Source organism: Nerophis ophidion, linkage group LG08 (assembly GCF_033978795.1).
Source record: "Nerophis ophidion isolate RoL-2023_Sa linkage group LG08, RoL_Noph_v1.0, whole genome shotgun sequence".
Classification (NCBI taxonomy): Eukaryota; Metazoa; Chordata; class Actinopteri; order Syngnathiformes; family Syngnathidae; genus Nerophis; species Nerophis ophidion.
In genome coordinates this window covers 2,060,578-2,086,603 of record NC_084618.1, presented here as the reverse complement: position 1 = coordinate 2,086,603, position 26,026 = coordinate 2,060,578, and the positions used below count along the sequence as shown (strand labels likewise).

Below are 26,026 nucleotides of genomic sequence, written 5' to 3'. Positions count from 1 at the left end.
TTTATATATCAATGATGAAATATTAACATTGCAACACATGCCAATACGGCCGCTTTAGTTGACTAAATTGCAATTTTAAATTTTGCGCCAAAAAATCCTGCTGAAAGGTCTTGGTATGATGATGCGTGACGTCACGCAATTTATAGGACATTTTGTTCCAGCATCGTTCACAGCTATAAGTCGTCTGCTATAATCGCATAATTCCACAGTATTCTGGACATCTGTGTTGCTCAATCTTTTGCGATTTGTTCAATGAACGTTGGAGACATCAAAGAAGAAAGCTGTAGGGGCGGCATAACTCGGTTGGTAGAGTGGCCGTGCCAGCAACTTAAGGGTTGCAGGTTCGATTCCCGCTTCCGCCATCCTAGTCACTGCCGTTGTGTCCTTGAGCAAGACACTTTACCCACCTGCTCCCAGTGCCACCCACACTGCTTTAAATGTAACTTAATATTGGGTTTCACTATGTAAAGCGCTTTGAGTCACTTGAGAAAAGCGCTATATAAATATAATTCACTTCACACTTCACTAGGTTTAAAGTGGTGTATTACGGCGCCTTTAGCAACACAAACACAGCCGGTGTTTCATTGTTTACATTCCCGAAAGATGACGGTGAAGCTTTACTATGGAACAGAGCGGTCAAGCAAACACGGTTGGAATTGGACCACACACACAAAGTACAGTGTATTATGCAGCGATCGTTTTGAAAGATTGTGTTTCGAAGAGGGTCCCCTTGCGAAGGGCAGAGATGGGCATCGCCACCACCCATCGACTGGTGCTGAAGAAAGGTGCGGGGTTGTACAGGTACGACCATATAATCTCACTAAAACACTAGTAACACAATAAGCAGATAAGGGATTTTCCAGAACTATCCTAGTAAATGTGTCTAATAATATCTGAATCGCTCCCACTGTATAGTATTTTTTTTTCCAGTCCTTCACTCTCACTTTCCTCATCCACGAATCTTTCATCCTCGCTCAAATTAATGGGGAAATTGTCGCTTTCTCGGTCTGAATCGCTTTCGCTGCTGGTGGCCATGATTGTAAACAATGTTCAGATGTGAGGAGCTCCACAACCCGTGACGTCACACGCACATCGTCTGCTACTTCCGCTAGAGGCAAGGCTTTTTTATTAGCAACCAAAAGTTGCAAACTTTATCGTGGATGTTCTCTACTAAATCCTTTCAGCAAAAATATGGCAATATGGGGAAATGATGAAGTATGACACATAAATGATGAAGTATGACACATAGAATGGAGCTGCTATCCCCGTTTAAATAAGAACATCTCATTTCAGTAGGCCTTTAAGTCGGGAACATTTTGTGTTTCCATGGCGACACTATTCCTAAATAAACATGAATTGAATGAAGCTGAGATAGGCTCCAACACGCCCTGCAACCCCAAAAGGGACAAGCGGTAGGAAATGGATGGATGGATGAATGGGTACATTCATTTTAATGTACGATTACTCTGAAACAAAAGACAAGAGTACCTCCTATTGTAGCTCAGCCATACTTTCACATAACTCGGTGCTTAACATCTCATTTTGTTCCAAAACTTGTGTACTTTAACCCTGGCTAAAAAGTTTTGACATTCAATGTTTGGTTTTGGCTCGATGGCCATCGGAAGGAGGCGAGCGCCATCGGACTTCCTCCATTAATTTACTAGAGCGTGGAAGCCTCGAAAATTTGCTTTTTTTTGGTGAACAACTTGTCCTCACGGCGACATCCTTGATCCCACTGTCGTGTGTTTCGATGAAAACGTTGACACACATGTACTCTCTAAGAAAATGTCACTTTCATGGAGGTCATGTGTCCCATTTCGCTTCTGTTGGCCTTCGAAGCCAAGAAAGTCAGCCAAATCTCTCATCGACTCCAATGTCAGATGTCAGTGCGAAAATAGACAAAAATATAAAAAAAACGTATTTTCCTTCTCGCTCTAAGTGGACCATTTCTCCACTTATTGGAAATCGGAGAACACCTGAACTTTCCTCAAAACCTTGAGGCGCTCACAGTTTCTACAAAAAGTCGATATCTCGAAGCGTTTGCCCACAATCAGAGGTCCAGGGCACAGATAGCAGGCCCATCAAAATTTCCGTTGGAATTTTCTAGTTACTATTTGTATTCATTACTATACAAACATAATACATGAATAATTAGTTTGATTGAGTTTATTTTTTATTGTTGTCTAACGGTGGTTAATATATTTACAGCTAGAATTCACCAAGTCAAGTATTTCATATATATATATATATACATATATATATATATATATATATATATATATATATATATATGGCAGTGTGCAGGTAAAAAGCTATGTAATGCTCATACATGCCAACCTTGAGACCTCCGAATTCGGGAGATGGGGCGGGGGTTGAGGTGGGCAGGGTTGCGGGGGCGGGGTTTGGTGGTAGCAGGGGTGTATATTGTAGTGTCCCGGAAGAGTTAGTGCTGCAAGGGTTTCTGAGTATTTGTTCTGTTCTGTTACGGTGCCGATGTTCTCCTGAAATGTGATTGTCATTCTTGTTTGGTGTAGGTTCACAGTGTGGCGCATATTTGTAACAGTGTTAAAGTTGTTTATACGGCCACCCTCAGTGTGACCTGTATGGCTTTTCACCAAGTATGCATTGCATTCACTTGTGTGTATGTGAAAAGCCGTAGATATTATGTGACTGGGCCGGCATGCAAAGGCAGTGCCTTAAAGGCACGCCCCCAATATTTTTTTCTGGGTGGAAATCGGAAGAAATTCGGGAGAATGGATGCCCCGGGAGATTTTCGGGAGGGGCACTGAAATTTGTGAGTCCCCGGGAAAATCCTGAGTGTTGGCAAGTTTGACTGGGAAACGCAACTGCTCTACTTCTCCCTACGTCCGTCTACCACTCCAGACAACGGCGTTTTAAAAACATCTTTCTTTTTACTCATTTGAATCCGATACCGATAATTTCCGATATTACATTTTAAAGCATTTATGGGCCGATAATATCGGACATCTCTAATTTGTATGATTGTTTTGCTCAACAAAATGTGTTTAATCATGTCATTTTGAACACTTTATATACAAACCCTGTTTCCATATGAGTTGGGAAATGGTGTTAGATGTAAATATAAACAGAATACAATGATTTGCAAATCCTTTTCAAGCCATATTCAGTTGAATATGCTACAAAGACAACATATTTCATGTTCAAACTCATAAACTTTTTTATTTTTTTTGCAAATAATCATTAACTTCAGAATTTAATGCCAGCAACACGTGCCAAAGAAGTTGGGAAAGGTGGCAATAAATACTGATTAAGTTGCGGAATGCTCATCAAACACTTATTTGGAACATCCCACAGGTGTGCAGGCTAATTGGGAACAGGTGGGTGCCATGATTGGCTATAAAAACAGCTTCCATGAAATGCTAAGTAATTCACAAACAAGGATGGGGTGAGGGTCACCACTTTGTAAGCAAATTGTCCAACAGTTTTAGAACAACTTTTCTCAACGATCTATTGCAAGGAATTTAGGGATTTTAACATCTACGGTCCGTAAAATCATCAAAACGTTCAGAGAATCTGGTGAAATCACTGCACGTAAGCCATGATATTACGGACCTTTGAGCCCTCAGGCGGTACTGCATTAAAAACCGACATCAGTGTGTAAAGGATATCACCACATGGGCTCAGGAACACTTCATAAAACCACTGTAAGTAACTACAGTTGGTCGCTACATCTGTAAGTGCAAGTTAAAACTGTACTATGCAAAGCAAATGGCATTTATCAACAACACCCCAGGTACGCCGCCAGCTTTGCTGGGCCCAAGCTCATCTAAGATGGACTGATGCACAGTGGAAAAATGTTCCGTGGTCTGACGAGTCCACATTTCAAATTATATTTGGAAACTGTGGACGTGGTGTCCTCCGGAACAAAGAGGAAAAAAAACATCCGGATTGTTTTAGGCGCAGAGTGTAAAAGCCAGCATGTGTGATGGTATGGGGGTGTATTAGTGCCCAAGGCATGGGTAACTTACACATCTGTGAAGGCACCATTAATGCTGAATGGTCCATACAGGTTTTGGAACAACATATGTTGTCATCTAAGTAACATTATCATGGACGCCCCTGCTTATTTCAGCAAAACAATGCCAAGCCACGTGTTACAACAGCGTGGCTTCATAGTAAAAGAGTGCGTGTACTTTCCTGGCCCGCCTGCAGTCCAGACATGTCTCCCATTTAAAATGTGTGGCGCATTATGAAGCATAAAATAGGACAGCGGAGACCCCGGACTGTTGAAGGACTGAAGCTCTACATAAAACAAGAATGGTAAAGAATTCCACTTTCAAAGCTTCAACAATTAGTTTCCTCAGTTCCCAAATGTTTATTGAGTGTTGTTAAAAGAAAAGGTGATGTAACACAGTGGTGAACATGCCCTTTCCCAACTACTTTGGCACATGTTGCAGCCATGAAATTCTAAGTTAATTATTATTTGCCCAAAAAAATAAAGTTTATGAGTTTGAACATGAAATATGTTGTCTTTGTAGCATATTCAACTGAATATGGCTTGAAAAGGATTTGCAAATCATTGTATTCTGTTTATATTTACATCCAACACAATTTCCCAACTCATATGGAAACAGGGTTTGTATAATATTTTCAGTAATAACGTATCAATTCCTTCTTTTTAGGCCCAGGATGTACTACAGGGGGCAGTACAACGAGAGCCGCTTTTACGTCCTGCACCAGGACTTCCTCCGATACTTGCGGAACAGGTCAACATAACAGAACACGGACATTTACCGGTTTTACGGCGGCTGACGGGGGCAAACGCTTACTGGGTGACGCAGTTTGAGTGTGGCCCTGCTTGGGCCGCATCATACTGAAGCAGAATGAGTCGACCGCACCAGGCAAGAATTTTTTTAAAACATTATCTAAATGACGGACATTTATCCACGAAAATATGGACGAGCTGCCGATTGTGGGTTTGATGGTGAAGTAGTACAAACAACTACAGCAGTTTTATGAAGTCTTGCAATATTAATTTAGAGCTTGTACCTTGGAGAGTGGACTTCTACGGTATCTCCAAGACCATCGGCAGTTTCATCATATTTTCATGATTACATTATTTTGAACATTCTTGGTTGGTGTTATGGATTCATCCCGCTTCAGTATGGTGCAGACCAGCACCAACTGCTTCCCTCAAATGACCTAACTACACGCTCTCTGTCTTCAAGGATTTTATTTCCTTAAAGGGGAACATTATCAGCAGACCTATGTAAGTGTCAATATAGTATACCTTGATGGTGCAGAAAAAAGACCAGCTATTTTTTTAACCGATTTCCGAACTCTAAATGGGTGAATTTTGGCGAATTAAACGCCTTTCTGTTTATCGAGCTGGAGGCGATGACGTCAGAATGTGACGTCGCCGAGGTAACACACCCACCATTTTCATTTTCACATTACAAACACCGGGTCTCAGCTCTGTTATTTCCCGTTTTTTGGACTATTTTTTGGAACCTTGGAGACATCATGCCTGGTGGGTGTGTTGTCGGAGGGTGTAACAACACTAACAGGGAGGGATTCAAGTTGCACCACTGGCAAGAAATGTGCCGCCAGACCCCCATTGAATGTACCAAAGTGTCTCCACATTTGACTGGCGATGACAGACATGGCCCAGAGATGTATGGATAACCTGCAGATGCATTTGCAACGATAGTCAACGAAATCACAAAGGTGAGTTTTGATGATGTTGACTGCCAGCTAATCGATGCTAACATGCTACGCTAATCGATGCTAACATGCTATTTACCGGCGGTGCTAAAGCAGACATGGCACAGAGATGTATGGATAACCTGCAGATGCATTTGCAACGATAAAGTCAACGAAATCACAAAGGTGAGTTTTGTTGATGTTGACTTACTGTATGTGCTAATCAGACATATTTGGTTGCGGCGTGACTGCCAGCTAATCGATGCTAACATGCTACACTAATCGTTGCTAACATGCTATTTACCGGCGGTGCTAAAGCAGACATGGCACAGAGATGTATGGATAATCTGTAGATGCATTTGCAACTATATTACGTTTCCTTCCACCCACATTTAATGCGAAACAAACACTTACCAATCGACGGATTTAAGTTGCTCCAGTGTCAAAAGATGCGAAAGTCCTGATCGTTTGGTCCGCACATTTTACCGGCGATGCTAACGCAGCTATTCGGCCATGCTATGGCTATGAATAGCGTCAATAGCTTCAGTTTCTTCTTCAATACTTTCATACTCCAACCATCTGTTTCAATACATGCGTAATCTGTTGAATCGTTTAAGTCGCTGAGTTTGAATCCGAGCTAATGTCGCTATATCTTGCTGTGGTATTCCCATTGTTTGTTTACATTGGCAGCACTGTGTGACGTCACAGGGAAATGGCCAGTGTCTTCGCAGAGAGCGAAAATAAGGCACTTTAAAGCTTTATTTAGGGATTTTCCGAGACCGGTAAAATTTTGAAAAAAAACTTCAAAAAATACAACAAGCCACTGGGAACTGATTTTTATTGTTTTTAACCCTTTTGAAATTGTGATAATGTTCCCCTTTAACTCAACAAATATCATCTCCTTCTCAGCTCTCTTCTCCACACTCACTTCCTTCCTTCCCATGCTTGGAAACGTTCGGCCCCTGTCTGCCATGCTAACGTACAAAACCCAAACCCAGTGAAGTTGGCACGTTGTGTAAATGGTAAATAAAAACAGAATACAAGGATTTGCAAATCCTTTTCAGCTTAAGTTCAATTGAATGGACTGCAAAGACAAGATATTTAATGTTCAAACTGGAAAACTTTGTTATATTCTGCAAATGTTAGCTCATTTGGAATTTGATGCCTGCAACATGTTTTAAAAAAGCTAGCACAAGTGGCAAAAAAGACTGAGGAATGCTCATCAAACACTTATTTGGAACATCCCACAGGTGAAAAGGCTGATTGGGAACAGGTGGGTGCCGTGATTGGGTATAAAAGCAGCTTCCATGAAATGCTCAGTCATTCACAAACAAGGACGGGGTGAGGGTCACCACCTTGTGAACAAATGCATGTGCAAATTGTCCCAACAGTTTAGGAACAACATTTCTCAGCAAGCTATTGCAAGGAATTTAGGCATTTCACCATCTACGCTCCGTAATATCATCAGAAGGTTCAGAGAATCTTTAGAAATCACTGCATGTAAGCGATGATATCACAGACCCTTGATCCCTCAGGCGGTACTGCATCAAAAAGCGACATCAGTGTGTAAAGGATGTCGCCACACGGGCTCAGGAACACTTCAGAAAACCATAGTTTGTTACTACATCTGTAAGTGCGAGTTAAAACTCTGCTATGCAAAGCGGAAGCCATTTATCAACAACACCCGGAAATACCGCCGTCTTCGCTGGGCCCCAGCTCATCTATGATGGACTGATACAAAGTGGAAAAGTGTTCTAAGGTCTGATGAGTCCACATTTCAGATTATATTTGGAAACAGAGGACGTGGTGTCCTCCGGAACAAAGAGGAAAACAACCATCTGGATCGTTCTAGGCGCAAAATTAAAAAGCCAGCATGTTTGATGGTATGGGGGTGCATTAGTGCCCAGGGCATGGGTAACTTACACATCTGTGAAGGCACCATTAATGCTGAAAGGTACATACAGGTTTTGGAACAACACATGTTGGCATCCAAGCAACGTTATCATGGACGCCCCTGCTTATTTCAGCAAGACAATGCCAAGCCACATGTTACAACAGCGTGGCTTCATAGTAAAAGAGTGCGGGTACTAAACTGGCCTGGCTGTAGTCCAGATATGTCAAATATGAAGCCTGAAATACCACAACAGAGACCCTGGACTGTTGAACAACTTAAGCTGTATGTAAGAATTCCACCTGAAAAGCCTCAAAAATGTCTCCTCAGTTCCCAAATGTTTACTGAATGTTGTTAAAAGGAAATGCTCTTGTGACGTTTTTGCAATGTGTTGCCGCCATTATATTCCAAGTGAATATTTGCAAAAAAAATGAAGCTACTCAGTTGTAACATGAAATATATTGTCTTTGCAGTCTATTCAAGTGAATATAAGGATTTGAAAAGTATTTAGGTGCCAACTTCACTGGTTTTAGGTCTTGTTTGTTCTCACTTGAAACAACTTGCACTCTTGATTTCCAACAGGTTCTTGTATTCTCCCAGCTTGGCAAAGAAGCATTGGGCAAGCTTCAGACCGACCACCGGTGCTATAACCATCTTCCTGGCTCTCCACACCTGTGACCAGGTGAGTACATTAGACAGGAGAACCTGCACGTTATCGACAAAGTCCTCATTCCTGGCAACAATATCTGTTGTCTTTCCAGGTGGACGCTTACGGTTTCATGACAGAAGACCACGCCAAATACTCCAACTACTATTACGAGAGGGAGCAGAAAGACGTCCCTGTGGTCTCCTCTCACGACATTTGGATGGAAATGAAACTCTGGAAGCAACTTCACGACGGCAAAGTCATACGTTTATATCAAAGACTTGAACAAAAACCTCTTATTTAACACGGCGCCAACATACTTAAAGTACCAGTAAGGTGCGAAAACAAGTTGCCTCTATAATGAGGCTATGATCATATACAAACCCTGTTTCCATATGAGTTGGGAAATGGTGTTAGATGTAAATATAAACAGAATACAATGATTTGCAAATCCTTTTCAAGCCATATTCAGTTGAATATGCTACAAAGACAACATATTTCATGTTCAAACTCATAAACTTTATTTTTTTGCAAATAATCATTAACTTTAGAATTTAATGCCAGCAACACGTGACAAAGAAGTTGGGAAAGGTGGCAATAAAGACTGATAAAGTTGAGGAATGCTCATCAAACACTTATTTGGAACATCCCACAGGTGTGCAGGCTAATTGGGAACAGGTGGGTGCCATGATTGGCTGTAAAAGCAGCTTCCATGAAATGCTAAGTAATTCACAAACAAGGATGGGGTGAGGGTCACCACTTTGTAAGCAAATTGTCGAACAGTTTTAGAACAACATTTCTCAACGAGCTATTGCAAGGAATTTAGGGATTTTACCATCTACGCTCCGTAAAATCATCAAAAGGTTCAGAGAATCTGGAGAAATCACTGCACGTAAGCGATGATATTACGGACCTTTGATCCCTCAGGCGGTACTGCATCAAAAACCGGCATCAGTGTGTAAAGGATATCACCACATGGGCTCAGGAACACTTCATAAAACCACTTTCAGTAACTACAGTTGGTCACAACATCTGTAAGTGCAAGTTAAAACTCTACTATGCAAAGCGAAAGCCATTTATCAACAACACCCAGGAACGCCGCCGGCTTCGCTGGGCCCGAGCTCATCTAAGATGGACTGATGCAAAGTGGAAAAGTGTTCTGTGGTCTGACAAGTCCACATTTCAAAATATATTTGGAAACAGAGGACGTGGTGTCCTACGGAACAAAGAGGAAAAGAACCATTCGGATTGTTCTCGGCGCAAAGCCAGCATGTGTGATGGTATGGGGGTGCATTAGTGCCCAAGGCATGGGTAACTTACACATCTGTGAAGGCACCATTGATGCTGAAAGGTACATACAGGTTTTGGAACAACATATGTTGTCATCCAAGCAACGTTATCATGGACGCCCCTGCTTATTTCAGCAAAACAATGCCAAGCCACGTGTTACAACAGCGTGGCTTTGTAGTAAAAGAGTGCGAGTACTTTCCTGGCCCGCCTGCAGTCCAAACATGTCTCCCATGGAAAATGTGTAGCGCATTATGAAGCGTAAAATACGACAAGACTGTTGAACAACTTTAAGCTGTACATCAAGCAAGAATGGGAAAGAATTCCACTTTCAAAGCTTCAACAATTAGTTTCCTCAGTTCCCAAACGTTTATTGAGTGTTGTTAAAAGAAAAGGTGATGTAACACAGTGGTGAACATGCCCTTTCCCAACTACTTTGGTACGTGTTGCAGCCATGAAATTTTAAGTTAATTATTATTTGCAAAAAAATATAAAAGTTTATGAGTTTGAACATGAAATATGTTGTCTTTGTAGCATATTCAACTGAATATGGCTTGAAAAGGATTTGCAAATCATTGTATTCTGTTTATATTTACATCTAACACAATTTCCCAACTCATATGGAAACAGGGTTTGTATTTTTCCTGCAGGATGCCTCTTTGGGGGTTGGTGTTCGTGTGGTGGAATTTCTGACCTTTTGTAGCATATTTTTCGTCTGTTACAGTCCGGAAAGATAGTGAGGTCAAAAAGCATTAAGGACACGACAGTAGTGGAATGTCTGCTCGTTTCTCTTTTTTCTATTCTGAACCATTGAAGGACCATATGTGGCTGAGAGTTGAATATATGGTCAGTTTGACCATTCTACAAAATGTTGTGATTGTTTGTTATGACTAAGGGATTCAAGGATGTTGCCGAACAAACGGGTCCAAAACAACGGGACCTTGACACATGAGGGAAACATAAATGGCCAAGTAGACGAAGTCTATATGTGATCCGCATGATTCTCGACTCATCCAAGTCCTCCGGAGGACGTTATCTGTTTGCAGGGACAATTCAATCCAACTTTGTACTTTTTGATTATGGGTAAATAACACTTTTGTACTAAATTCACTTTTGGTGCTGTTTAAGATTCGAACCATCCACCACGTTCGCCATCTCGGGGGATGTAAAAGTTCTCCAGCGAGTCAGTCCATGGCCACGTTTGTCTTCTACCAGGTGAGAGATGCATGGATTCTAATCTACAAACCCTGTTTCCATATGAGTTGGGAAATTGTGTTAGATGTAAATATAAACAGAATACAATGATTTGCAAATCCTTTTCAAGCCATATTCAGTTGAATATGCTACAAAGACAACATATTTCATGTTCAAACTCATAAACATTTTTTTATCTTTAAAAATAATAATTAACTTAGAATTTCATGGCTGCAACATGTGCCAAAGTAGTTGGGAAAGGGCATGTTCACCACTGTGTTACATCACCTTTTCTTTTAACACTCAATAAAGGTTTGGGAACTGAGGAAACAAATTGTTGAAGCTTTGAAAGTGGAATTCTTTCCCATTCTTGTTTTATGTAGAGCTTCAGTCCTTCAACAGTCCGGGGTCTCCACTGTCCTATTTTACGCTTCATAATGCACCACACATTTTCCATGGGAGACAGGTCTGGACTGCAGGCGGGCCAGGAAGGTACCTGCATTCTTTTTTTTTACGAAGCCATGCTTTTGTAACACATGCTGAATGTGGCTTGGCATTGTCTTGCTGAAATAAGCAGGGGCGTCCATGAAAAAGATGGCGCTTTGATGGCAGCATATGTTGTTCCAAAACCTGTATGTACATTTCAGCATTAATGGTGCCTTCACAGATGTGTAAGTTACCCATGCCTTGGGCACTAATGCACCCCCATACCATCACACATGCTGGCTTTTACACTTTGCGTCCATAACAGTCTGGATGGTTCGCTTCCCCTTTGGTACGGATGACACGATGTCGAAAATTTCCAAAAACAATTTGAAATGTGGACTCGTCAGACCACAGAACACTTTTCCACTTTGCATCAGTCCATCTTAGATGATCTCGGGCCCAGAGAAGCTGGCGGCGTTTCTGGATGTTGTTGATAAATAGCTTACGCTTTGCATAGTAGAGCTTTAACTTGCACTTACAGATGTAGCGACCAACTGTATTTAGTGACAGTGGTTTTCTGAAGTGTTCCTGAGCCCATGTGGTGATATCCTTTTGAGATTGACGTCGGTTTTTGATACAGTGCCGTCTGAGGGATGGAAGGTCACGGTCATTCAATGTTGGTTTCCGGCCATGCCGCTTACGAGGAGTGATTTCTCCAGATTCTCTGAACCTTTTGATGATATTATGGAGCGTAGATGTTGAAATCCCTAAATTTCTTGCAATGTCACTTTGAGAAAGGTTGTTCTTAAACTGTTTGACTATTTGCTCACGCAGTTGTGGACAAAGGGGTGTACCTCGCCCCATCCTTTCTTGTGAAAGACTGAGCATTTTTTGGGAAGCTGTTTTTATAGCCAATCATGGCACCCACCTGTTCCCAATTAGCCTGCACACCTGTGGGATGTTCCAAATAAGTGTTTGATGAGCATTCCTCAACTTTTTCAGTATTTATTGCCACCTTTCCCAACTTCTCTGTCACGTGTTGCTGGCATCAAATTCTAAAGTTAATGATTATTTGCAAAATAAAAGTTTATGAGTTTGAACATGAAATATGTTGTCTTTGTAGCATATTCAACTGAATATGGCTTGAAAAGGATTTGCAAATCATTGTATTCTGTTTATATTTACATCTAACACCATTTCCCAACTCATATGGAAACGGGGTTTGTATAATTTACTTTTAGTGCATATGCCTCTCAATACGAAGGTCCTTAGTTCAATCCCGGGCTCGGGATCTTTCTGTGTGGAGTTTGCATGTCCTCCCCGTGACTGCGTGGGTTCCCTCCGGCTTCCTCCAACTTCCAAAGACATGCACCTGGGGATATGTTGATTGTCTATCTGTGTTGGCCCTGCGATGAGAGGGTGACTTGTCCAGGGTGTACCCCGTTTTCCACCCGATTGTAGGTGAAATAGGCACCAGCGCCCCCCGCAGAAGAAGGCAGACGGATGGATTTCTGTCAACGAAGATTTGCGTCAGCCTTTGATAGTAGGCTAATATAGCTAAAAGAGACACTTACATCATGTGTTGCCTTCATTATAACACGTATATAAGGCTGTCAATCAATCAATGTTTATTTGTATAGCCCCAAATCACAAGTGTCTCAAAGGGCTGCACAAGCCACTACGACATCCGTGGCTCAGATCCCAGGATGCAAGCAAGTGGGGGCCATTTAGATATTTGTACTTATCAAAACCACTTATATATTTTTTTTATCTTAGTTTAAGCTCTGCTCAGGTTTTGTCCCAGGGAACCTGAAGGCGTCTCAGCCACAAATAAAAGATACGTCTTTTATTTTTTTTTTGCGCTTAAATCATTGCATCTGCTCCAGAGCTGTCCATATAAAGTCTTTTTTTTTCTCAAATATATATATATATATATATATATATATATATATATATATATATATAATAATAATAATGCCCTTAAAGTCCTAAAGTTAAAACCTTGTTTTTATGGCAGAAATATGTAATATTTTCTCCAAAAAGATTTTCAAAGTAGAATATTTGGTGTGAAATAATTGGAGCCTTGAAAAGGTCAGCAATTCATTACAACATTGATTTTAATTTCATATTCAATGGCAGTTTTGAAAAAGAAGAAATCCCACTTAAATTCCTGGCGACCAAAAAGGGCCCAACTCATAAAAGTGGTGATAAACGGGCTTACATTTTTATTTTGTTTTTTTTTTAAACCTAAATAAACTTCAATTCTATTGCTCGGTTGTAATTTTTAGATTTTAAAAAAAAAGTTTTTTATGTCCTTTTTGCCAAATAAATCTTTGATTTTGTATGACAAAAAAAAAGACTTAGACAGCCTGAACGGCAGCTTGGTGTTATTAGGGTCAACTTTGCAACTTCTTCTCTTTTATTCCACTTTTTATTGTTTTTTTCCCCCAAAAAATATGTTTTAATGTGCCATTAAAATAATTATCTGCAGACCGCAAATGGCCCAACCCAAACTTTGGACACCCTTGGCCTAAATGACGCATGTATTTTTTATTTTTGTAAAATATTAACTAAAAAAAAAAAATCCCTCTTCTTGTGACTGGTCAATTATTATGTTCTTTACTGCTAGTGGCCAGCAGAGGCCGACAAAAACAACATTGGCACCACAAGAGAAAAAGACATTATTCCATCCATCCATTTCTTCCGCTTATTTCCTTTGGGTTCCCGGGGGATGCTGGTGCCTATCTCAGCTCCAATCGGGCAGAAGGCGGTGTACACCCTGGACAAGTCGCCACTTTATCACAGGCCCAACACAGATAGATAAACATTCACACTCACATTCACACACTAGGAAAAATACATTATATAATAATTTGGGCTGTCAAACTATTAAAATATTTAAAATCGCGATTAATCGTATATAACTCATTTTTAGTCAGGGGTGGCTTCATATGGATGAATGATATTTAACTTTCTCTACTAATTAAGAAAATGTAATATGTAGTATGTATATATGTGTATATATATATATATATATATATATATATATATATATATATATATATGTGTGTGTACATACATATATACATACACGTGTATATGTTTATACACACATTTATGTGTGTATAAACATATATATATATACACATATATTTACATATATACATGTGTATATATGTATATATATAAATATATACATGCATATGTGTATGTATGTATATATATATATAAATGTGTATAATACATTTTAGTGGAAAAAGTTTGGACACCCCTACCTTAAGTGCATAAATATGGACCGGATTGACCAAAAATACCCTGTGAGTTGGTATGGACCTAATTTTTGCTGTGAAAACACAATTGGACAAATTGTGGTTTCCCTTTTCCTGCAGCACACACACACACACACACACACACACACATTCTTGTATTTCTTGCCTTCTTGAGACCTCCCAAAAATGCCTACTTCTTTAGGACAAGCCTCTCTAGATACATAAATATGTGTATTAACAACATTAATAATATATATGTACTTGCAAATGTAAAAAAAGGTAAGCTTTAAGTTAATTATTAATTTTTTGATTTTTTTCTTCTAATTAGTATTTAATCTTCATTATTTACTTCAAGTTATGACAGTATGTCTTTATATACATATTTATTTCATTCATTTTAATTTTAGCCAAAAGGGGGCACATTTCTTACCCACACTTGTTATTTCATATGTTGGCCAGAGGGGGAGCACTTCAAATTTTGGCACACACTTGTTATTTCATATGTTGACCAGAGGGGGAGCACTTTTAAAAGCGACACACAGTCAATTTGAAAAATCCCTCGTTTTTGGGACCAGCCTCATTTTGAAATCAACAACAACAAAAATCCTGACTTTGGAGCAATGTTCACGGACTCTAGTATTTGACTCTATGTTGGATGCAAATGGTTTTCCGTTTTAGGAGCATGATTTATGTCTTCACTTTTTCACACCTCTTCATATGGAAGCTACTTTTCCTTGTTGATGTCTCAAGAAGGGTAGAAATACAAGAAGACAGAGAGAGAGAGAGAGAGATAAGCAGGGGGATGTGATGGACTTCCCTGGCCTTCCTCCCCCTCCTCCGGTGCTAAAACGTGACACACATGTGCTGCGTGTCACTTGATGACCTCAGCGTCGATCCGGAAGTGGGCGGACAGGCTTTGCTGAGAAACGGCCTTGAGGTCGGGCGGGGGAGGACGAGGACCGCAGTCTTGCAGCTGCTCAGCTTCAAAATAAAGCAAATTGAATGAGGACTGTTTATCGTAATGCTATTCGGCGTAGCACAGACACATAATCCAGAAGCTTCCGGTCTCTGGGCCACATCCTCACACACCCACAACCAAAACTGGACTCAAGTCAACTTTCACATCTGTTCCCCCCCCCCAGCCCCCCTTGATATCGTCCAAGATGGTCATACAGGAAATGATGATGTCATTGATTTATTTGACATGGATTTGATAAGCTTTTATTCCTTGCAGTGCTTGGAAACGTACCTAGGGCCGGCCCGTGGCAGAAACACTATACCAGGGGTGCCCAAACGTTTCCTACTGAGCGCCACCTTCTGACAAATTAAAGGGTGCAGGGGCCATTTTGGTAGTTTTCACCAAATTTTGGTGAAATTGCAATTTTGGTAGAAATTTTGTGTGAATGTTGAGGAGCCAAAGCCGAAATGAAACGCTAACAGTTGGCCAGATGGCGTCAAGTGAAAAAAATATGACCAAAATGGACTAAAGAAGCTAGCACGCTAACATTACTTAAATATCAATAGCATGCTTACAGTTAGCCTCTATAAGTCTATTAGAAAAATGTATGGATTAAGTGTCAAAAAAGCTTTTGTATTAAAAAACACACAATAACCTCCATATTTATTTACTAAATTTACATACTTTATAAATGCATATAATTTTTAGGCTCCACTAGCCATGTAAAATGATAATCTGGCAATTTTGGTAAAAATTTTGTGTGAATGTTGAGGAGCCAAAGCTGAAATGAAACGCTAACGGTTGGCCAGATGGCGTCAAGTGAAAAAAATATGACCAAAATGGGCTAAAGAAGCTAGCATGCTAACATTACTTAAATATCAGTAGCATGCTTACAGTTAGCCTCTATAAGTCTATTAGAAAAAATGTATGGATTGAGTGTCAAAAAAGCTTTTTTAATAAAAAACACACAATAACCTCCATATTTATCTACTAAATTTACATACTTTATAAATGCATATGATTTTTAGGCTAACGCTAGCCATATAAAATGATAATCTTGCAATTTTGGTAGAAATTTTGTGTGAATGATGACGAGCCAAAGCCGAAATTAAACGCTAACAGTAGGCCAGATGGCGTCAGGTGTAAAAAAAAATATGAGCAAAACGAGCTAAAGAAGCTAACATGCTAACGTTACTCTCCTATCAATAGCATGCTTACAGTTAGCATCTATACAAAAAGAAAAAAATATAAAGTGTCAAAAAAGCTTTTGTAATAAAGACACACAATAACCTCCATGTTTATTTTCTAAGTTTACTTACTTTATAAATGCATATGATTTTTTCAGGCTCCACTAGCCATATAAAATGATAATCTTGCAATTTTAGTAAAAATTTTGTGTGAATGTTGAGGAGCCAAAGCCGAAATGAAACGCTAACAGTTGGCCAGATGGCGTCAAGTGAAAAAAATATGACCAAAATGGGCTAAAGAAGCTAGCATGCTAACATTACTTAAATATCAATAGCATGCTTACAGTTAGCCTCTATAAGTCTATTAAAAAAAATTATGGATTAAGTGTCCAAAAAACTTTTATAATAAAAACACACAATAACCTCCATATTTATTTACAAAATGTACATACTTTATAAATGCATATGATTTTTAGGCTAACGCTAGCCATATAAAATGATAATCTTGCAATTTTGGTAGAAATTTTGTGTGAATGTTGACGAGCCAAAGCTGAAATGAAACGCTAACAGTTGGCCAGATGGCGTCAAGTGAAAAAAATATGAACAAAATAGGCTAAAAAAGCTAGCATGCTAACATTACTTTCCCATCAATAGCATGTTTACAGTTAGCCTCTATAAGTCTATTAAAAAAAAATTATGGATTAAGTGTCAAAAAAGCTTTTGTAATAAAAACACACAATAACCTCCATATTTATCTACTAAATTTACATACTTTATAAATGCATATGATTTTTAGGCTAACGCTAGCCATATAAAATGATAATCTTGCAATTTTGGTAGAAATTTTGTGTGAATGATGACGAGCCAAAGCCGAAATTAAACGCTAACAGTAGGCCAGATGGCGTCAGGTGTAAAAAAAATATGAGCAAAACGAGCTAAAGAAGCTAACATGCTAACGTTACTCTCCTATCAATAGCATGCTTACAGTTAGCATCTATACAAAAAGAAAAAAATATAGATAAAGTGTCAAAAAAGCTTTTGTAATAAAGACACACAATAACCTCCATGTTTATTTTCTAAGTTTACTTACTTTATAAATGCATATGATTTTTTCAGGCTCCACTAGCCATATAAAATGATAATCTTGCAATTTTAGTAAAAATTTTGTGTGAATGTTGACGAGCCAAAGCCCAAATGAAACGCTAACAGTTGGCCTGATGGCGTCAAGTGAAAAAAATATGACCAAAATGGGCTAAAGAAGCTAGCATGCTAACATTACTTAAATATCAATAGCATGCTTACAGTTAGCCTCTATAAGTCGATTAAAAAAATTTATGGATTAAGTGTCAAAAAAACTTTTTTGACACAATAACCTCCATATTTATTTACAAAAAACCTCCATATTTATTTACAAAATGTACATACTTTATAAATGCATATGATTTTTAGGCTAACGCTAGCCATATAAAATGATAATCTTGTAATTTTGGTAGAAATTTTGTGTGAATGTTGACGAGCCAAAGCTGAAATGAAACGCTAACAGTTGGCCAGATGGCGTTAAGTGAAAAAAATATGAGCAAAACAAGCTAAAGAAGCTAGCATGCTCAAATTACTTTCCTTTCAATAGCACGCTTACAGTTCGCATTAGTGAAATACCAAAATACATGACACTAAGGTGCATACTTGCTAATTTAGCTAAAAAAAATTTTTTTTTAAATAGCATGGTAATGTTAGCATGCTAAAATTTTTACTGCCTTTTTTAGATCATAGCCAGGGGACTATAGATGAAAACTAGCCTTCTGGCTAATTCTGTCTTTTTTGAAATTGCATTGTCCCCTTTCAAATAAACTAATCTTAATCCTACATTATGGATGCATATTTTTTTTAGGCTAACGCAAGCCATGAATTTGACCTTGGGCAGGGGTGTCCAAACTTTTTCCACTGAGGGCCGCACACTGAAAAATCCAAGCAAGCGGGGGCCATTTTGATATTTCTTATGTTAAAAACCAATACAATATATGTACAAAAAATATACATTTGGGCCTCCACTCAGGCTTGGGTTTTGGTCAAAAAATATGAAAAATGTGTCATTATTCAGTATTATTATTTTTATTCTTATTCAAGTTTTAAATCTCTAGATCAACATTAGGTCTATCTGTCAATATAACGTTATTAAAGATTTGAGTTGAATTCTCTTTTTGTCCAAGAAAACCCTGTTTTTTAATGGAAAAAAATCACAAAATGTCATATTTTCACCCAAAGTGGAATATTTGAGATTATATAAGAATTGGACCCTTAAAAATGTCAATAATTCATAACAACATTGATTTTAATTCATTATTATTTTTTTAGCAATGACACTTAAAAACCAATTACACAACAATTATTGGGGATCCTCCTACTCATTAAAGTGTTAAAAAATAAATTATACATTTTATTAACTGTTGACTTTTAACACAATAACCTCCAGATCAACTTCAGATTATGAGTTTTATTGTTGTTTATGTTTTTTGTTTGCTTGTTTTAGGTCAGTTTTAAAACAAATACAAAATAAACAGCTTACTTTTTTTTACATAGCAAACACAAAATATGCAACATTTTTCCGCAAAGAATATCTCAAAGTGGAATATTTAATGTGACAATATTGGAGCCTTCAATAGGTTTCTTAGTTTCTCTTCTTATATTCTTATTTTACTGTTATCTTTTTATTCTCATTGTTGCTTTTTATTTTTATTCTTATTGTATTATTTTTCTATTTTTTTAGATTAAACCCCCCATTATTTACTTTTTACTTTTTAAATTGATCTCAACTCTGTACACTGCTGCTGGAACTTTAATTTTCGTGAAGGAATCAATAAAGTACTATCTATCTATCTATCTATCTATCTATCTATCTATCTATCCATCCATCCATCCATCCATCCATCCATCCATCCATCCATCCATCCATCCATCCATCCATCCATCCATCTATCTATCTATCTATCTATCTATCTATGTATCCATCTATCTATCTATCTATCTATCTATCTATCTATCTATCTATCTATCTATCTATCTATCTATCTATCTATCTATCTATCTATCTATCTATCTATCTATGTATCCATCTATCTATGTATCCATCTATCTATGTATCCATCTATCTATCTATCTATCTATCTATCTATCTATCTATCTATCTATGTATCTATCTATCTATCCATCTATCCATCCATCCATCCATCCATCTATCTATCCATCCATCCATCCATCCATCCATCCATCCATCCATCCATCCATCCATCCATCCATCCATCCATCCATCCATCCATCCATCCATCCATCCATCTATCTATCTATCTATCTATCTATCTATCTATCTATCTATCTATCTATCTATCTATCTATCTATCTATCTATCTATCTATCTATCTATCTATCTATCTATCCATCCATCTAGGTCAATATTTCATAATGCCATCGATTTTGATTCATTATTATTTTTTAAAGAAAGAAACAGCCTGCATGGCAGCTTTGTGTTATTAGAGTCAACATTGCAACATTTTCTTGTTACATTTCACCTGTTGGCTCTTTTATAACACTTTTTACGTTTTTTTGTTGTTTTAATAGTATTTTTACAATGTGCCGTGGGGCCGTTAAAAAATGACCTGTGGGCCGCAAATGGCCCCCGAGCCGTACTTTGGATACCCCTGCCCTTGGGCCTTTGAGTTTCACACCTGTGATTTAAAGGCCTACTGAAGTGAGATGTTCTTATTCAAACGGGGATAGCAGCTCCATTCTATGTGTCATACTTCATCATTTTGCAATATTTTTGCTGAAAGGATTTAGTAGAGAACATCGATGATAAAGTTTGCAACTTTTGGTCGCTAATAAAAAAGCCTTGCCTGTAGCGGAAGTAGCAGACGATGTGCGTGTGACGTCACGGGTTGTGGAGCTCCTCACATCTGAACATTGTTTACAATCATGGCCACCAGCAGCGAGAGCGATTCAGACCGAGAAAGCGACAATTTCCCCATTAATTTGAGCGAGGGTGAAAGATTCGTAGATAAGGAAAGTGAGAGTGAAGGACTAGAGAAAAAAAAAGACGAGAGCAGTGGGAGCGATTCCGATGTCATTAGACACATTTACTAGGATAATTCTAGAAAATCCCTTATCTGCTTATTTTGTTACTAGTGTTTTAGTGAGATTATACGGTGGTACCTGTACAACCTGAAGGTCGGCCCCGCGCCTTTCTTCAGCACCAGTCGACGGGTGGTGGCCATGCCCATCTCTGCCCTTCGCAAGGAACCCTCTTCGAAACATGATCGCTGCATAATACACTGTACTTTGTGTGTGTGGTCCAATCCAACCGTGTTCGCTTGACCGCTCTGTTCCATAGTAAAGCTTCACCGTCATCTTTCGGGAATGTAAACAATGAAACACCGGCTGTGTTTGTGTTGCTAAAGGTGGCCGCAATACACCGCTTCCCACCTACATCTTTCTTCTTTGACGTCTCCATTATTCATTGAACAAATTGCAAAAGATTTAGCAACACAGAAGTCCAGGATACCGTGGGATTATGCGATGAAAAGAGATGACTCACAGCTGGGAACGATGCTGGAACAAAATGTCCTCTACAATGCGTGACGTCACACGCACACGTCATCTTACGGCGACGTTTTAGCATGATACTTCCGCGTGAAATTTAAAATTGCAATTTAGTAAACTAAAAAGGCCGTATTGGCATGTGTTGCAATGTTAATATTTCATGATTGATATATAAACTATCAGACTGCGTGGTCGGTAGTACTGGCTTTCAGTAGGCCTTTAAATTTGTTCCCTACCCCCACACTTTTTTTTCAAATCTACTTCCGGCAGCTTTTATTCTGACAAACCGGAAATGTCTCATTTATGCTGCTGGGCTCGACGGTGGTGGTGTCGAGAAGCATCCAGCTCGCCCGCATTCCTCTTCGCCCTCTCTGGCGACAGCCTGACGGAGACACAGGGAAAAAAGAACCAAAGGCAGACAGAAAAACTAAAACGCTCCACCACCACCATCTTTCAACTGGATTTTTTGTTTTTTAATAAACCGAGAGTGGACTCAACACGGGAGACCGGATGACCAAATATGGCCTGCGACTAAATAAGCACGTCAGAGCCTGCTGGTGGACTTTTGGACCTAATAGCAGCGTGAAAGGAGACGAAAAAACATTTGATTGTCGTGGTGTTCCGTGCTGAATGTCGACTAAAATGAAGTGGAGCTTCGGTGGAACAACAACGAAGCTCTCCGCGGTGGCTATCCTGTGTTGTTTTAATACCAAGATGGCTGATGACAGCTAGCCCTAACAAGGACAGCAGCAAAGAGAGAGAGAGAGAGCGGCGTCCCCTTTTTCAAACATCTCCTTAACGTTTATATATTTTTGTATTTTTCTCCGGATAACACTGCTTTTTTATACATATATATATAGCATTTACAACAATAATGCATTTGTGACGAAAGTGCGTGTTAAAACGGTGAGGTGAGTCTCCCTGATTTGAGTCGAGATAAGGAAGTGGATCAAATATGTCGTCGAATTGTGAAAAATCGAATTAAATCGTCTTTTTTTTTTTAAAAGCTTTTTTTTTGTTTAGCTTAGCTCATTTAGCTTCGCTCCACCACTTAAGAGCCGAAAAATGCCGAGAATATTTCCTTCTTTATTATTATTTATGATTTAGCCACCTAATAAGATTAGAAGGCGCTTTGTTGTCGAGTGGAAAGTTCTAGAAGGGAAATATACGTATGTGCATTTTTATTATGGCGTTTTCACGTCCAATTGAAGCCTCCGAGGCGACGCCGCTGTTAATCCGACGTGAGCGAGCTTGTTCCGGGTTGGTGGTGCATTCACGGCCGCTGTAAGAGAACCGAGCCCTGGCTTTTCTGCAAGGGGAAAAAGAGGGGGATTGAATCATCCATCCATCCTTTTTTCTACCGCTTATTCCCCTTAGGGGTCGCTGGTGCCTATCTCAGCTACAATCGGGCGGAAGGCGGCGTCCACCCCGGACGAGTCGCCGCCTCATTGCAGGAATCATCCATCAATCCATCCATTTTCTACCGCTTATTCCACTTAGGGGTGGCGGGGGGCGCTGGTGCCTATCTCAGCTACAATCGGGCGGAAGGCGGCGTACACCCTGGACAAGTCGGCACCTCATCGCAGGGTCAACACCGATAGACAACATTCACACACTAGAGCCAATTTTTTTTTTTTTAAAGAGCTGCGTTAGTGTATTTGTATGTGTGGTAAATCAGGGTGTGGACCCGTGTGGTTCAGTTCTGAGTCCAGGTTGATATTAATCGTATTTAATTAGTAATTTTGCCTGTTTAGTTATCCGTGCCTTGTTTTGAATTCCAAGGTTTACCTGCAGGCTTGTAGCTTCCTGTAGGCCACACAAACACAGGCCCTGTAGTGTGTGTCATCGTGGGGAAGTTTGCATTCAGCCTCTCTCTCTCTGCTATCAGTTTACTGGAACTTCATGCTACAGCAATAACTAACCGCAAGTCAAAGACTTTGTGAGGGCCGAGTTACTTTGGCGTGATCCGGTCGTTTTTTGTTTTTTTTTCCTTCACCCCCAGCCCCTCCGAAACTGGCAGGTTTCGGGTTTCCTAGGAACAGAAAGACGGAAACCCGGAGGAGCCGGCGTACGTCCGCCCGTGCCACCATGACGTCCGACATGGCCGAGACGTGGAGGAACTGTTTCGAGGAAGAGCTCATATGCCCCATCTGCCTGCACGTCTTCTCCGAGCCCATCCAGCTGCCCTGCAAGCACAACTTCTGCCGGGCCTGCATCAGCGAGGCGTGGGCCAAGGACTCGGCGATGACCCGCTGCCCCGAGTGCAACCACGCCTACGCGCAGAAGCCCAGCCTGGAGAAGAACCACAAGCTGTCCAACATCGTGGAGAAGTACAACGCCCTGAGCGTGGAGAAGGCCCAGTCGCCGCCGCCGCAGTGCATCCTGTGCCGCCGCGGCCCGCCGCTCCCCGCCGTCAAGGTGTGCCTGCGCTGCAACGCGCCGTGCTGCCAGTCGCACGTCCAGACGCACCTGCAGCAGCCGTGCTCGGCGCTCGGGCACCTGCTGGTCGAGGCCGAGGCCGTGAAGGCGTGGACGTGCCCGCAGCACGACGAGTACCGGCTCTACCACTGCGAGGCGGAGCAGACGGCGGTGTGCCAGTACTGCTGCTTTGCCCGCTGCCACCCCAGTCACGGGCACGCCGTCGCCGACGTGGAGCTCCGCCGCAACGACATCAGAGTAAGAAGACGCATGCACACATCTAGCATGTTTACATATAAATCACATGTGCTACCGCCATCGTTTGGTTAGTTCGCTGTTTCACACAAAACTACAATATTGGTTACGATTTGTTTTTTTGTTGTTGCCCAGAATCCAAAATGTCTTGTGTCTTCCAAGAACCAGGCTGCTATCTCACAAACAGACTACTACCTTCACAACTAGGGCTGGGCGATATGGCCTTTTTTTAATATCTCGATATTTTTAGGCCATATCGCGATAAACAATATATATCTCGATATTTTGCCTTAGCCTTGAATTAACACTCAATGTATATAATCACATGATTCTATGTGTCTACATTAAAACATTCTTCTTCATACTGCATTATACAGTGGGGCCAAAAAGTATTTAGTCAGCCAGCGATTGTGCAAGTTCTCCCACTTCAAAGGATGACAGAGGTCTGTCATTTTCATCATAGGTACACTTCAACTGTGACAGAAGGATTGTGAAAAAAAATCCAGGAATTCACATTGTAGGAATTTTAAAGAATTTATTTGTAAATGATGGTGGAAAAATGATGGCCCTGCGATGAGGTGGCGACTTGTCCATGGTGTACGCCGCCTTCCGCCCGATTATAGCTGAGATAGGCGCCAGCGCCCCCCGTGACCCCAAAAGGGAATAAGCGATAGAAAATGGATGGATGGATGGTGGAAAATAAGTATTTGGTCAACCATTCAAAGCTCTCACTGATGGAAGGAGGTTTTGGCTCAAAATCTCACGACACATGGCTCCATTCTTTCTTTCTTTAACACTGATCAATCGTCCTGTCCCTTTAGCAGAAAAACAGCCCCAAAGCATGATGTTTCCACCCCCATGCTTCACAGTACGTATGGTTTTCTTGAGATGCAACTCAGTATTCTTCTTCCTCCAAACACGACGAGTTGAGTTTATACCGAAAATTTGTATTTTGGTTTCATCTGACCACATGACATCCTCCCAATCCTCTGCTGTATCATCCATGTATCCATTTTGGTACAAACTCAACTCGTCGTGTTTGGAGGAAGAAGAATACTGAGTTGCATCCCAAGAACACCACACCTACTGTGAAGCATGGGGGTGGAAACATCATGCTTTGGGGCTGTTTTTCTGCTAAGGGGACAGGACGATTGATCCGTGTTAAGGAAAGAATGAATGGGGCCATGTATCCTGAGATTTTCAGCCAAAACCTCCTTCCATCAGTGAGAGCTTTGAATGGTTGACTCAATACTTATTTTCCACCATAATTTACAAATACATTCTTTAAAATTCCAACAATGTGAATTCCTGGATTTTTTAATTCACACATTCTGTCTGTCACAGTTGAAGTGTACCTATGATGAGAATTACAGACCTCTGTCATCATTTGAAGTGGGAGAACTTGCACAATCAGTGGCTGAATAAATACTTTTTTGCCCCACTGTATATGCTCATTTTAAACGTTCATGGAGAGAGGGAAATCACAACTAAGTCAATTGACCAAAACTGTATTTATTAAACAGTTATCAGGCAGTGTCACAAACATTCATGTCATTTCAAAACAGAAAGTGCAAGATTGTCAGAGACATTGTAAAACAAGCTATTAGTGCACTTAAGTGCATGATGTCACTAAGGTGACGTATCAAAACAACACTAAATTAAAGAGCACTTTTTGAACAGAACGCCACTACAATAGTTTAAAACTATTAAAGATCACTTTTGTGCATGATATCGCACAAGATATTTCAATAACTGTCAAATAAAAATGAGCTGCATTATAGGAAATCAAATCCCTATGTGTTAGGTTACTATAGACATCATATCCGTATGTTGTTGACTATTTTTTCAAACGATGTTGATGTGGAAATGGTTGCCTCGGCATTTTGTTGGTGTGGCACAGAACGGAGATGTTGACATGCGTTGTCTTAACGGGTGACTTTTCAAATGATGCTACATATTAGCAGTAATGCTACTTTTTGTAGCAACGCTTTTGCTCCACACAACATATTACAGTTGTCTGTTCGACATATTCCCACATGAAGCCAAACCACCGCCAGACGATGGACCCCCTGCTGTTTTTCTTGGGAATTAATTATTCCCTAATTTGTTACCAGATTCAAACCTTCTTTCTCTCGTATTACCACTCGCACCACAGCTAACGTTACCCATGCTGCTACCTGTCTGCTCCGCCAGGGCGTATAGGTATGTGAGGTATGAGGT

At 40.1% G+C, this 26,026-nt stretch overlaps 2 protein-coding genes across 4 annotated transcripts in view; both read left to right on the top strand.

Moving 5' to 3' along the window:
• LOC133557190 (alpha-N-acetylgalactosaminide alpha-2,6-sialyltransferase 1-like) overlaps window positions 1-8,839 on the top strand; it is a 35,045-nt gene extending 26,206 nt beyond the window's left edge. For 2 of the 3 annotated variants that reach the window (XM_061907461.1, XM_061907460.1), the window contains exons 8-10: window positions 4,665-4,748; window positions 8,159-8,258; window positions 8,338-8,839. In XM_061907461.1, coding sequence (XP_061763445.1) covers window positions 4,665-4,748; window positions 8,159-8,258; window positions 8,338-8,526 — 373 coding nt within the window. In that variant the 3' untranslated portion in view covers window positions 8,527-8,839. The remainder of the gene's footprint in view (window positions 1-4,664; window positions 4,749-8,158; window positions 8,259-8,337) is intronic. The other variant, XM_061907462.1, reaches the window with a different exon arrangement.
• Window positions 8,840-21,435: 12,596 nt separating this feature from the next.
• The window catches only part of trim8b (tripartite motif containing 8b), a 40,397-nt gene continuing 35,806 nt past the window's right edge, over window positions 21,436-26,026 (top strand). Inside the window, exon 1 of the mRNA XM_061907459.1 lies at window positions 21,436-23,809. Coding sequence (XP_061763443.1) covers window positions 23,222-23,809 — 588 coding nt within the window. The 5' untranslated portion in view covers window positions 21,436-23,221. The remainder of the gene's footprint in view (window positions 23,810-26,026) is intronic.